This window comes from Arachis ipaensis, chromosome B10 (genome assembly GCF_000816755.2).
Source record: "Arachis ipaensis cultivar K30076 chromosome B10, Araip1.1, whole genome shotgun sequence".
Classification (NCBI taxonomy): domain Eukaryota; kingdom Viridiplantae; phylum Streptophyta; class Magnoliopsida; order Fabales; family Fabaceae; genus Arachis; species Arachis ipaensis.
The window spans coordinates 126,806,525-126,821,184 of record NC_029794.2 but is presented as its reverse complement, the minus strand read 5'-3'; the positions used below and the strand labels follow the sequence as shown (position 1 = coordinate 126,821,184).

Sequence of the window (14,660 nt, the reverse complement as noted above, 5' to 3'; positions counted from 1 at the left end):
AGGGAGACTCGAACCCGCAACTTCGTAGGTGAGTATGGAGAGACTATGTCATTTAAGCTATAACTCATAGCCAGATAAAGTATTTGACACTTAAAAAAATATTTCCTTCTAAAAGTATATGGTTTATATAATAGTACAAGTGTATTGTAGTAATCGTTCATTTCTATACGTCTCTTAGCAACAACATACATCATTTGTCTTCCTCAGAAATTATTTGTACGTTTCAATTTGTCTCTATGTATAGATTCATTTCTCTTACCGTCTCTTAAACACTTGGTGAAATGCCGCAAATCTTCATCTTAGAATACATAAACTTGGTGAAGTGCTTTTTATTTCTGAGACTTCATTTGAATTGCTTGAAACATTTTTAAATAAAATGACTATATAGTACAAATGTTGCCTTTTGATAAAGAAGAAATTTAAATAATGAGGGGTGCTAGGAGGACAGCAACTTTTGTGATTTATAACCATCAAATAGCCATCAATGATGATTTTAATGGTGTGAGATTGATGTGAGATTTCATCGAATGGCTCACTTTTCTTTGCTGGTTACATGCTGGCCAAAATTTAATAAAGTTGCTGGCCCTTAGACTTTTCCTTAAATAATTAAGGACTCTGAGTTAGATAATCTTAAAATCATGTAATTTAGGTTTTTTTAAATTAAAATTTTGTACTTAATCTTCACACACACCATATTCAGCATTTGGAGGCCTCCAAACGGTATATGCCTCTCTTCTTTAATTTTGATCTTGATATTGAATTGTTTGGATTGTTTATTCCTTATCTTTAAAGCATGTTTTTTATTTATTTATTTTTGTCAAATAGATTAGAAAGCTCCTAATTCTAGACATTATATTTCAAATTCATTCACATTATACACTCACACACTTAATACTTTAGGATTCCTATCTATTACTTGGTCTTCGCTAAGTTTTGAACCCGAGTGCAGCATATTAAGAGGCATATGATTTGCTCTTTGAACTAAAACCTCAGCTACCTTTTTAAAGTATGTTTGATTTGATGATTGTGTTTTGTGGATAAAAAATTGTGCGCTTGTATAAACAAATTCATTTGTAGATTTCCAAATTTTCCAAATAATATTTGCTACCATCGAAATCAAAACCTCCTCTCACATTTTGTCCAAGTCCATCATTCCTTGAATTGAGTTTTAATAATAAATTCTTTAAGAGATCAAACCTAACAGAATATTTGCATGTTGTCACTTCAAAAAACACGTACATACGAATCCGTATCATCCTGCTAAGAGAATAAACAAAAATAGAAATAGACAAATAGAATTTAGAGAAAGTATAAGAAAATAATATTTTTTAACAAAGTAAATAATAAATTAAAAAAAAGTTAATTTTTTATTTTAAAATTTAAATTTAAATTTAATAAATTTATTTATATTTAATAGATGTGAGATGTAGTCCATTGTTTACCTTATTCATAATCTCGTTATCTACCTAGCAGCTTCTTTGAATAAGGTTATTTGGATTTAGTGCAGTGAGTAATTTTACTATTTACCTGAAGAACTTGAAGGACTTGAATATAAAGCAACATCCGACACAAAGAAGTATGATTAATGTGACATGTGGTTCGAAAAAAACATATTCAATTTTTTGACAATTTTATCTTAATAAAATGTATTCGATATAAAATTTTTGGTATTAAATACTTAAGAATGTAAAAACATTCTTTCAATAACATGTTTCCATAAGGTACATCTAATATAACGTAATTTTTGGTGACTTTTTTCAGGGATTTTTTAAAATTAATAAGTAATTATGCACAATAATATAATTAATTTTAATATATAAGTAAAAATAAATTGCTAAGTGTATTGATTATTTTTGGACATTGTTAATTATCAAATCCAGTTATGCCACACATCCAAACCTTTTAGGTAATAAAATTTAATTAAGTTGGTTTAGTCCCAACAAAAACTAGTTTTACTAATGAGAGTGTGTAACACGCGCCAACTCTTAGGTAGCGTTTGGTGGAAAGACAGAGACGTAAAGACTGAGATTGAGAGACGGAGACTAAGAGACAGAGATTGAAATAAATCTCAGTATTCTGTTTGGTGCAAAATGGGAGACAGAAATTGAAACAAGAATGAAACTCTAATTTAATTTGCACAAAGGGTAAAATTAGAATTAATTAATTAATGAGGGTATTTTAGATATAAAATGTTATTAAAGTTTCAGTCTCTATCTCTAAAATTTTTAGTCCCCTGTGTCCCTATGTTTTGGAGGTACTGAAATACTGAAATTTTGGAGACAGAGACAGAAATTTTAGTACCAATCTCTGAACCAACAAACATGATACCGAATCTCAGTCTCTCAGTCTCTGTCTCAGTACCTCAAAACAAACGCTAACTTAAGTAACGCAAAGATCAAACGTTTCGCATGCCGCACTCTTTTATATGAAAAACGGTTTTTAAACTCATCATGACTTCAAGATGGAAACTTTAAACCACTCCTCTATCAAATCTCTCAAAACCTCTGCGAAAACTCAGAGAAACTCTTGACGCTAGGTTCAAATAAAAAATACTGTAACACTATTGAAGCATTATGGAAGGTAATCAAAACCTAAGTGGCCCATTTTTGTTCTATTTTTTCTCTCTCTTGAAATACTAAATACTCATATTTTTGTGCATTTAATAGATTCAATTTGTGTTTTCACGATAAAGTAGAAATTACGAACAATGGTTCTCTTTATAGTGTTGATTTTGTGATAATTGTGCTAGGTTAGTGCTATATCCGCAGAAGAGTTCAAGAATTGGATTCAGGACATGCACTTAGTGGACCTGCCACTTATAGATCGCAAGTTCACTTGGTTTCGAAGTCGTTCATGCAGTCGACTTGATCGAGTGTTGGTGAGTGTGGAATGGTTAGAAGAGTTCCCTGAGACTCGGCTACGAGGAGGACCGAAAGGCTTGTCGGACCACTGCCCTATTATTGTGGAGGATCGAAGGATGAAGGGAGGTCCTAGGCCCTTTTGGAGTCTTGACGCGTGGTTCACACATGACGACTTCCTTCGAATGGTTAAGGAGGAATGGAGGGGTTTAGGGGAGTTGCAATTTACTGATAAATTGAAGGCGCTAACGGGTCCGTTGAGAAGTTGGCACAAGAACAACTTTGGCGACATGAACAATAAGATCTTGAAGCTTGAGGAAAAGATAAAAAAGGTTGATGATATGGCAAGTGCTGGAGTGTACGATGCTACTATGGAGGCTAGAAGGAAGGCACTAGTTACTTGCTGTGAGCGATGGTATGTGAGAAAAGAAATCCACTGGAAGCAAATGTCTCGATCTCAGCAAGCCATGGAGATGGACAGAAACACAAGGTACTTCCACAATATAGCATCTTCAAGAAGGAGGAATAATCGGATTGATAATCTGGTAGCCAATGGCAGACTGATAAGGAACCAAGCTAGAATTAAAGTAGCTATTAGAGAGTTTTATAAAGATATGTATCATCAGGAGAGCTCTCCTTTACTGGGGTTCAAAGATGGGCTGGTTAGAAGGATAGATGAGGAGGAATCAGGGTCCTTGCAGGTGATGCCATCAGTTGAGGAAATCAGACAGGCAGTGTGGGAGTGTGAGTCCTCGAAGGTGCCAGGGTGTGATGGATTCAACATGAACTTTATTAAGAGATACTAGGATGAGATTGGAGCGGAATTCATGGGAGCTGTTATGGAGTTTTTTCAGACAGCCAGACTACCCGCAGATTCCAATATTACGTGGGTAGCGCTGGCCCCAAAGTTCACTGGTGCGAAGGAGATGAAAGACCTCAGGCCTATTAGTATGGTTGGTGTGTGTATAAGGTCATTTCAAAGGTACTTGTTAGGAGGATGAGAGCAGTGATGCCTGGGCTAGTAGGGGAGACTCAGAGTGCATTTGTACAAGGTAGAAAAATTCATAATGGGGCTCTCATAGCATGTAAAATGGTGCACTGGGTTAAAAGGAGAAAGGTGAAGGCAGCCATAACCAAGCTAGATTTCCAAAAGGCTTATGACAGAGTCAAGTGGAGCTTTGTGGATATTGTACTAGAGAAGATGGGGTTTTGGTCGCAGGTGGAGGGCTTGTGTTATGGAGTGTGTGACCACAGCTTCGATGTCAGTTTTGATTAATGGATCACCAACTAAACCGTTTAAAATGGAAAGGAGCTTGAGACAAGGGGATCCGCTTTCTCCTTTCTTATTTGTGTTGGTTGTTGATGTACTGCATAGAATGATTGGTGAGGCAGTTAGGAATGGCCGCATCTCCCTTTTGGTGGTGGGTCGAGACAGTGTGGAACTCTCACACCTTCAGTTTGCTGACGACACTATCCTGTTTTGCCCACCAGATGATGAGACTATGCAGAATTACAAGCGGCTGCTGCGCTGGTTTGAGTTAATGTCAGGGCTCAGTATCAACTTCGACAAGTCCAGCTTGATTCCACTCAATTGTGAAGAGCAGTGGGTATAGCGTATGTGTAGTTTATGGGGTTGCAAAGAAGACACCCTCCCTGTTAAATACCTTGGAGTCCCCTTAGGAGCTAATTCAAGGTTGGTTAAGACCTGGAAGCCTGTCATTGATAAGGTGGAGGAGAAACTAAGCCTCTGGAAAGCTAGGGTGCTAAACAAAGCGGGGAAGCTGGTGCTTATAAAATCTGTCTTGAATAGCTTACCAGTGTATTATCTGAGCCTATACAAGATGCCGAAGGCGGTTGCAGAGAAGCTGATCTCCCTACAAAGAAGATTTCTGTGGAGTAAGGAGGACGGGAGACAGGGCATGGCGCTGGTGAAATGGGAGTTGGTGCAGGCCCCTAAAAAATTTAGTGGCCTGGGAATTAGAGACGCTATGATTCAGAACACTGCACTGTTGTTCAAGTGGTGGTGGCGATTTGCGAAGGAAGAGTGCCCTTTGTGGAAGAAGGTGGTCTATTCATGTAATAACTTGAGGCCGGATGTATTACTATCCACGCAAGTGCTTCCTACTAGAGGAGGCCATTGGAAGGATATTTTCCATATAGAATTCAAGGAGCAGAATCTGAGGGACAAGATGATTACAGGTCTGACCATGGAGGTTGGTGACGAAAGAAGGACTCGGTTTTGGGAGGATGTTTGGTTGCATTGTGGTTCCTTGAAAGATCGATTTTCAAGACTCTTCGTTGTTTCAAACCAATGTGGGTCGGTTATTTGGGACTGTGGGGTTTGGGATGAGCTAGAGTGGGTTTGGAACTTTCAGTGGAGGCGTGAGCTTTTTCAGTGGGAGTTAGAACTCCTGAGTCAGCTACATGAGGTGTTGAGACCTGTGAGGCTAGTAAATAATAGGGAGGATAGAGTCGTGTGGAAATATGATAGACTTAGTATTTTTTTGACTATCTCCTTTGTGCAGGTGCTACAAGAAGGAATGCTATCAGAGGATGTTACCAGTTACAGTTTCACGAAGGACATCTGAAAAGGGTTGACTCCACCAAGAGTGGAGCTATTTGTGTGGTTTGTCCTGGTTGGTAGGGTGAATACAAAGGAACGGTTAAGCCGCCTCGGGATTATTAGCCAGGATGATAAGCGGTGTGTCTTGTGTAATAAGGATGATGAGCATATCCATCACCTGTTTCTTGGCTGTGATTTTGCTTGGCAGGTGTGGAGTGCATGGATATATGCAATTGGCCGACCCTGGGTCTTCCCGGAGCTAGTGAAGGACCATTTTCTGAGTTGGACAGAGGAGCCAAGAAGAAAGGAAGACCGGAAGCAGCATCTAAGATGCTTCTGCGCGATTATCTGGCATATTTGGATGGAGCGAAATAGGAGGATTTTTCAGAATGAAGGAAAAGGCGTTGACGAGATCATCTCAATGACAGTCCTGAGTTATGATGAGTGGAGAGGTATGCATCCCTAGGGTTGTTGATGGTTATGCCGGAGATGACGTGGGGATGTTGGTTCTTTAGGGTAGGATTCTTCGGGAGTGGTCTGTTTTCTTTTTGGTTTGATCCTGTATGCTCCGCCTCAGTGTGTTGAGCTCTTTTCCTTTCAAAAAAAGGTTAGTGCTATGTAACTCATATTGATGACTTTTTTTATTTAAAATTTACATGCATGTATTTTTGTCGATGATTGAATCTTGTTTGTGTGCTTGTTTTAAACTGAGTTTGTGTGTCGTCATTATTAAGTAATTTTGGTGAAATTATTAGTGAAGTGAGGTACACTTGGTTTCATTGACTTGGATTTGGTATAACTAGTTCATGCAAGATAGTTGTAGTGCTTCTGGTGTCATTTAAGCCATATTGATGACTTTTCTAGATTTAAAATTTACATGCATTCATTTTTTGTGAATGATTGAATCTTGTTTGTGTGCTTATTTTGAACTGAATTTGTGTGTCATCATTATTAAGTAATTTTGGTGCAATTCTGAATTAAGTGAGGTGCACTTGGTTTCATTGACTTGAATTTGGTGTAACTAGTTCATACAATATAATTGTAGTGCTTTTGGTGTCATTTAAATCAACTGATGAATTTTTTGGATTTAAAATTTACATGCATGTATTTTTGTCGATGATTGAATCTTGTTTGTGTGTTTGTTTTGAACTAAGTTTGTGTGTCGTCATTATTAAGTAATTTTACTGCAATTCTTAGTGAAGTGAGGTACACTTGGTTTCATTGACTTGGATTTGGTATAACTAGTTCATGCAAGATAATTGTAGTGCTTCTGATGTCATTTAAGTCATATTGATGACTTTTCTAGATTTAAAATTTACATGCATTTGTTTTTTGTGAATGACTGAATCTTGTTTGTGTGCTTATTATGAACTGAGTTTATGTGTCATCATTATTAAGTAATTTTGGTACAATTCTGAGTTAAGTAAGATGCACTTGATCTCATTGACTTGAATTTGGTGTAACTAGTTCATGCAAGATAGTTGTAGTGCTTTTGGTGTCATTTAAATCAACTAATGATTTTTCTGGATTTAAAATTTACATGCATGTGCTTTTGTCGATGATTGAAATTCGTTTGTGTGCTTGTTTTGCACTGAGTTTGTGTGTCGTCATTATTAAGAATTTTGGTGCAATTCTGAGTTAAGTGAGGTATATTTGGTCTCATTGACTTGGATTTAGTATAAGTAGTTCATGCAAGATAGTTGTAATACTTCTGGTGTCATGTAAGCCATATTGATGAATTTTATGGATTTAAAATTTATATGCATATGTTTTTATGGATGATTGAATCTTGTTTGTGTGTTTGTTTTGGATTGAGTTTGCGCATCATTATTATTAAGTAATTTCGGTGCAATTCTAAGTTAAGTGAGATGCCCTTGGTCTTAGTGACTTGGATTTGGTGAAATTAGTTCATGCAAGATAGTTGTAGTACTTCTGGTGTTATTTAAGCCATATTGATGACTTTTCCAAGATTTAAAATTTACATGCATATATTTTTGTGGAAGATTGAATCTTGTTTATGTGCTTGTTTTGAACTGAGTTTGTGTGTCGTTGTTATTAAGTAATTTCAGTGCAATTCTGAGTTAAATGATGTGCACTTTGTCTCATTGACTTGGATTTGGTGTAATTTGTTCATGCAAGATAGTTATAGTGCTTCTCGTGTTATTTAAGCCATATTGATGTCTTTTCTTGATTTAAAATTTACAAGCATGTGTTTTTGTGGATGATTGAATATTGTTTGTGTGCTTGTTTTGAATTGAGTTTATGTGTCGTTATTATTAAGTAATTTCAGTGAGTTAAATGATGTGCACTTTGTTTCAGTGAGTTAAATGATGTGTTATCATGCAATCCTTCACAAGTTCAACATCTGAAAACTAGATTTTTAATGATTGCTAACGCTGCATTAGATATTGACTTTTTTGCACTATTATTTGACATTGAGTCATTGACATAAATCGATCAAACATTGAAAAAATTGCCAAAAACTGGAATCCAAGAGAGCCTAACCTTATTTGAAGAGATAAAAAATTTGGTTAAAGTGATGAATGCTGAGGTTGCAGCAACATTGGACTATGTTAAAGAGATAAATCCACAACAAACGCTATATGTACATCTATGTTTGAGCTTTCTTATTAAGTTTCAACATTCCGGTAAAGAAAAAGAAAATAACAGAAGAGCTCAAGAAAAAGTGCTATCATTAGGTCATACATACAAGATAACAAAGATGGGAGGAGTTATGAGTGCAAAATCATATTTGTGGAATTCCTTTGAGTTTTATGGTTTCACACAAATGATTTTTCACTCATTGTTCATCCCATCCTTGTCATTATTGGTATGTGTGGTCTAATGATAATATTTTTCCTTGAATTCCTCTATTATTTTTTTTATTGGAGTGTTGAACTTAGAAAAAAAACTTAGACTTGGCTGTACATCTTTTAGTTTTTGTTGTGGATTTATCTCCTTAGCATAATCTAATGTTGTTGCAATCTCAGTATCCATCACCTTAACCAAAAGTTTCATCTCTTCAACTACTGAAAGACTCTCTTGGGTTTCAGTTTTTGGTGATTTTTTCATGTTGGGTGGTGGCTCATCCTCTTGAGGAATGGTTTGAGTAATGGTAGGTTCAGTGCTTGATTTATGCTAAGGTTAAATGATGATGCCAAAAAGTCAATATCCAATGCAGCGTTAACAACCATCAATAATCTAGCTTTCAGATGTTGAACTTGTGGAGGATTGCATGATAACACATGAATGTCTTTAATATAGTCTCAAAATTCATTATGGCATAGCACTGGAACTGTTAAAAAATTTAAGTAAAACTTATGCATTAAGAGGTTCTTTTTGCTGACATTTCTTTGGGACAAATTCGTTAGAAGCTTGTTGCTGAGGTTGTGGAGGACTGGAGGTAGAGATTTCTACTTGTATTCGCTCTTGTTGATGACAATTTGAAGGAACAATTACTTGAAGTGACACTCTAATGAACACAAACAATAAAAAACTTAATATTTAGTAAACATTTTGGTGCAATTCTAAACACATTTCAGTGTCAATTATTAACTCAATAACATTAAATTAAATATGTACATTTATTATAATAGGAAAGTAAATTAGAAAAATCATGGATTCACTCTGACTTTGTTTTCGAACCACAAACATATGTTTTTCGGGTACATCTTCAATTCTTGCTTTTGGTTGGAATTCTTTCTCAGTAGTAGGGGCATTTTCTTCTTCCATTCTTGCTTCTTTAACTGAGACATCTTTTTCAATAGGGTTATCTTCTAGTCTCTTTTCTTGCACCTTTAACTTAAAAAGCACCAAAATTATGTCAACACACCACTGCAAGTATTGAATAAGAACACTAATTTTGTTATATAAAACTTACAAGGCTGTAAAGTGTAAACTCTTTTTTTCATGCTTTTTTTTTTAATCATATAGGAATTTGTTGTATTTTTTTAAAAAAAATATAAAATTATAAACATTAACTAAGATATCTTTATATAAATAAAAGTAGAATAGCAAAATAGTAATACACGTCCAGATATCTCAACACTTGTCCAATTTTGTACTGTTTTTGGCTTTTCTCCAATCGACACCTGTCCTTTTTGCTTTGGAAATTACAATTCTATCCTATATATACATTGATAATTACAAACTTTTCCCTTTTGCTAGAATTTCAATCATTTTTAAAAATCTCAGATCTGGTGTTAGGTTTTTGGGGAAGACGTTTGTCCAGTGGGTTGAAGGGAGTGAATGTAGCAGCAATGTCAAAACCACCATCTAGCGGAAGAAAATAGAAATGCTAGCTTCTGATTGGATGATTAGGGTAAACAAGGGATTGGAAACTTATTGTGTCTGATGGAGAAGAGGAAACGAAGCGACAATCTTTCTTCCAAATTCTAAGATACCCTTTTATCCATTGTGTTTAGCGTTGGTAGAGCATCAACAATCCCAAAACGATGGAAGGGTAATGGAGCATACTGCAATAACTTGAGCAGAATCGATGGCAAATTTTGGCGCAGTTCTTAAAAAATTTTCAAATTTCAATCCTTTTTCCTATCTATTTCTGGGTTTCTCTTTCCTTTACCCAGAATCACTCTCTTCTCTTTGACCCTCTTTCTCTTTTTCTCTCTTCTCTGATCGTCCTCCTCATTTTTATCTTCGTTTCACCATCTAGAAATTATGTTTTAAGTCACCAGGGACGGTTGGGCATTCGCTCATCAAAATAGAGCTAGAAGTTGCAAATGTCATCGTCTATGGGGTGCATATGAAGACTTTCTTTGCCCCCACTAATCAGCTATGGACAGAGCAGAAGCTTGCCAAAAAACCCACAAGGTTTGTCGTCAGCGCTGGCACTCAAGGAGATAAAAGATCCCCATTAAATGAGCTAATCAACAATGTCCAATCCTCCTCTTCCTCTTTCTCTCACCAACTATAACCTTATTTTTCCTTGATAGCTTTCATTTTTGACCTCAAGGAGCAGTTAATTGAAAACAGAGTCCTATATCTTGCTAAAATTATGGTAATTTTTTTATTTTTTAAGACTTTACATTTTTTAACAGTGTTTATTATGTACATGTATTCTTATTAAACTGTGTATTTATGTTCTTATTAAGCTTCATGTTTTGCTATTCATAGAAACAAACAAAGCACATAGCAGAGTTTGAGGAAATATGAGTTTTGGGATCATTGAAAGCTTGGAATCGAGAAGGGTGCGAAACCTCAGGTATACAATGAAGAGCATGAGAACAAGGACTTCAACAACGTGTCGCCGCAGTAAGAAATAGAGATTAGAGAACTGGCTGTTGGAAAAATAGAACGGCAATGGAATCTGCTGCACGTCACACGCCTAAAAGCAGGAAAAGATTCTTTCTTTCTTTCTTCTTCTTCTTCGTCCAAAATAGTAGCAACCGTTAGCATTTTATTTCTGAGTTCTAGAATTTATTTTTTATTGTAATTCATTAGACATATTAGTAGGATGGGTTTAGTTGCAAGTCATACTATCTTCACATCACTTGGGATAGTTTTTGTCAATTTCAAAGATTTTAGAAAATGTTACAATAGATCTAGTGTCAAACTTGATAGGAGGGATTAATTCAATAGTTCACGTAGAATCTTGATTGATCTTTTTTTTTTTCATGTTTAGACCAAGAAAAAGTTTGATTTATGTAATATGATTGTTTACAAATTGTAACTATGAACTATAGGTTATTTACAGGATTAAATTTATTAATAAAAAGTTATTGTTGAACTAAATCCTTTTAAAGTTAGGAACTTAAGTGATGGTTACGAATTCTTTGATATGAATTATGTACATGAAACAAATCTTTGATATACTCTAAACAATGAAATTAATATTTTATTGCTTTTTTTTTTATTTTTGAAGTCTATAATACTGTTACTTTAATTGACATCCACATCATGAAAGGACATACCACTAAAACTAGTTCAATTCAATCTAACTAGGGTTGGTTTTTCTAATTGTGATTATTTTATATAAGAGAGGTTGGTGAAGGAGAATGCTTTGCTTTTCGAAACTGTTAGGAAGTTAAGCAAAGATGTTTATAAGGTGCAGATATCAGTATATAATTTTGTCTTTGAATGAATAATTCTTAGTTCCTTGGCTTCATTTAGTGATTTTCTTAAAGGGTTTAGGACAAATATCCAATTCTAATTATTTCTCGCTAAATTTTTAAGTTTTTACTATTTTTGTTTTAACAGTGTTTATTATAGATGTATTCTTAATTTCTTATTAAGCTGTGGGTTTGTATTTTTATTAAACTCCATACTTTGGTGTTTATGACAACAAATGGAACATAGAGCATAGTTGCGAGAAATTGTGTTCTTAAACTTTTAAATTTGTCAATATTTTTGAGAAAACTAAATAGTTTTTTTGTTTTTGATTTATCACATTGCAGGCATGGGTTTGATGTGCTCATTTTAGGTTATTGTCAAATCATTTCATTTTTTTTATGTACGGATGAAAATTGTGAACAACTTAGAAGGGAAAAACTTTAAAAGTATGACCCCTTTCAAGCATGGAAAATATCTCAGCGACTTAGCTGAAAGAAGTGTAACACATGAACATATCTTTTTTAAGGTGAATGAAAAGTGAAAGAAAACTATTACTCTAAATTGGCTTTTCCTACACTTTTCTCTTTTCTCAAGTTAATATTTGTTTAGTGCAATTTACTAACGTAAAATATTTTTTGTATGCTTTGAGCTAAATCTTAAATGCTATTACTTGATTCATGTAGTGAGTTTTGTATATTAAAAAATAGTTGTGCTCTTATGAATAAGATTGTGCTTAAATTGCCTACTTGTTTCTATTTAATGGCTTATTTCAAAATAATTTATAGATTTAGTTTCAAGAGTCATAATTGCCATTTTTTCTATTGATTTGTTACTTATTTTGACTAATATTGGATATAGAAGTTATCATAAAATTATGTGTATTGATTTTGTTGTATGTTCAACATTATATAGTGAAATTGTGAAAGTTATTGGCCATCATATAGTAAAAAAGGATATTGTAACACCCTTATTTTTGAACACCTCATGATCGTACTAAAAGTGCAGGCATTACTTATCTCTAATCCTTTAATTTGATACTATATTTATTTAATATTGAACCTTCGCGAATATGAACCGACTCTTTAATTATGAAAGCAAAAAATCTTCACTTTAAAATCACATAATCACATTTCATATCCACATAATAATAAATATATAGACTTATTCAAAACTTCTTAACATATAAGTTCTGCCCCTCTAAAATCTCAAAAAGACAAATGACGAGGGGTAAAATAAAATCTAAGACTAATTAAATACAAAAAGTGAAAACATATATATACATAAAGCTTTGTAGTTCGATCACGGCTTCGTGCCAAAACTTCCTGAACTTGTCACTGAGAACGAAATTCTGTAGGGGGTGAGAATATCGTCCCCGAAAGAGTTCTCAGTAAAGAGTTTAAGAATTGTTATAAGAAGATATATATGAAGAGAATAATTGATTTCAAGGCAGTAATTATTGTTCGTTCTATGAATCTTTTAAAAACCAACGGCTAATCATCCAAAACCTTTTCAAAGAAACAATATTTAATTTTTCATAAATCCAAAACCTTTCTTTTCTTATAAGAAAATCTTAATCAGTTTCCTAAACTATATGAATGACCAATATATTTCAAGTATAGGTTCATTAAGTCTATGCTAAACCAGCTTGATTTTTCATACTTTACTAATACCTCAATCAGAGACCAATCACAGCCCCCAGCTCAAGCAACTCAACCAAATCAGCAATCAAATCATCACATCAGGAAAACAACCCTCAACTTCACCACCACTAGTATGAGGGATCTTTTAGTTACACACACACACACACACACAATATAAACAAGAAAAAACACAGATAGGATACAAATACAGCAAGTAGAGCAAATAGCAGATAAGCATAGTTAAACAAATAGATAAACCAAAAGAATGCACACTCAAACAAAATATACAAATGCATATGATATATGCCTATCCTATGGATAATGAGCTCATCTGTCGGTTATACAGCTAACCCGACATGTCCTGGTAGCTAACCATTGGACAGTCCCTCTGTGCGCGCATCCCCAAGCTCAAAAATAATATCCATGGAGTCAAACTCCAAGCTCAAACATAATATTCCATAGAAAAAAACCCCAAGCTCAATATATATATATGCATGCCCATGGCAGAACTTGGGGAGTTAAAGTAGCCGGTCACATCATGCGACAGAAGGTCAACAATTAGTCTCAATGTCTTCATCATTCATCAAAAATTCATACGCAGAACTTAATTCATTCTTTTCTAAATAAATTAAACTCAAAACGAAGTCTTTTTCTTAATAACTCAAAATAAAATCATAAAATCCTTAAAAATCCAAATCTTTCTAAATAACCACTTCAAATGAAACCTCCAATTTTTATAAAATTTCGGCAACGTCTCCTCTAAAACTCGGACTCTATCACCCTTTTCGAGTCCTATCAAAATATTCCTCAAAGCCTTCTCATTCATTTCCAAATAGCAAACCATTTTCAATAATCAAACTGTTTCCAGACATCAAATCCTTTTCAAATTTGTTTTAAACCAAATTCTGATATCAAATCAGGTTCAATATCAAACCAAATTTTAATATAAATCTTTTCTAAAATCAATTCATTTTCAATAACGAAACATTTCCAAATCTTAAGAAAATCAATTCGGCAACTTCTAATTTAACGAAATCAATATGTTAAATATTCAACCTTCTCAAACAGTCAATAATCCCACCAGACAAACAATCACAAGCATCCAAAGCAACTCAATTCAATCCATAAGACACTCATAATCACCAAAATATATTTTTACATCAATATCGATTTATAACAATTTTCGGAAATAAAATGAGTTTAAGGAAAGCGCCCTACCTCGAATAGTCGAAAATAAAAAACTCTAAAACGCGTCACAAACTTGTTTTTCTCCTGGCTCGCAACAGCGGCAGCCATAACCACAGCTCCATACCACTTTCGTAGCAACCACGGTAACTCTAATCGCAACATTGAATAACCGAAACTCAATCATATAAGAAATAACGCCGCAAAACCTCAGCTAAGATAACATAGCAGTGACTAAAGGGGTTTCAGGAATGAAAATGCTTACTGCAACTAAGAAGAAACACTGAACCGAAAAGCAGCGGCTCAAACGGTGGTCCCGGTGGCCAGTTCCCGACATCCAGAGAT

At 34.5% G+C, this 14,660-nt stretch overlaps 1 protein-coding gene across 1 annotated transcript; it reads left to right on the top strand.

The window, feature by feature from the left end:
* On the top strand, positions 2,795–3,664 carry LOC107621429. Its single transcript, XM_016323450.1, has one exon. It carries the CDS (start codon positions 2,795–2,797, stop codon positions 3,662–3,664), a length of 870 nt encoding a protein of 289 aa, XP_016178936.1.

Coding starts and splice junctions, on each gene's coding strand:
- LOC107621429 (XM_016323450.1), top strand. CDS start 2,795: ATGCACTTAGTGGACCTGCCACTTATAGATCGCAAGTTCACTTGGTTT.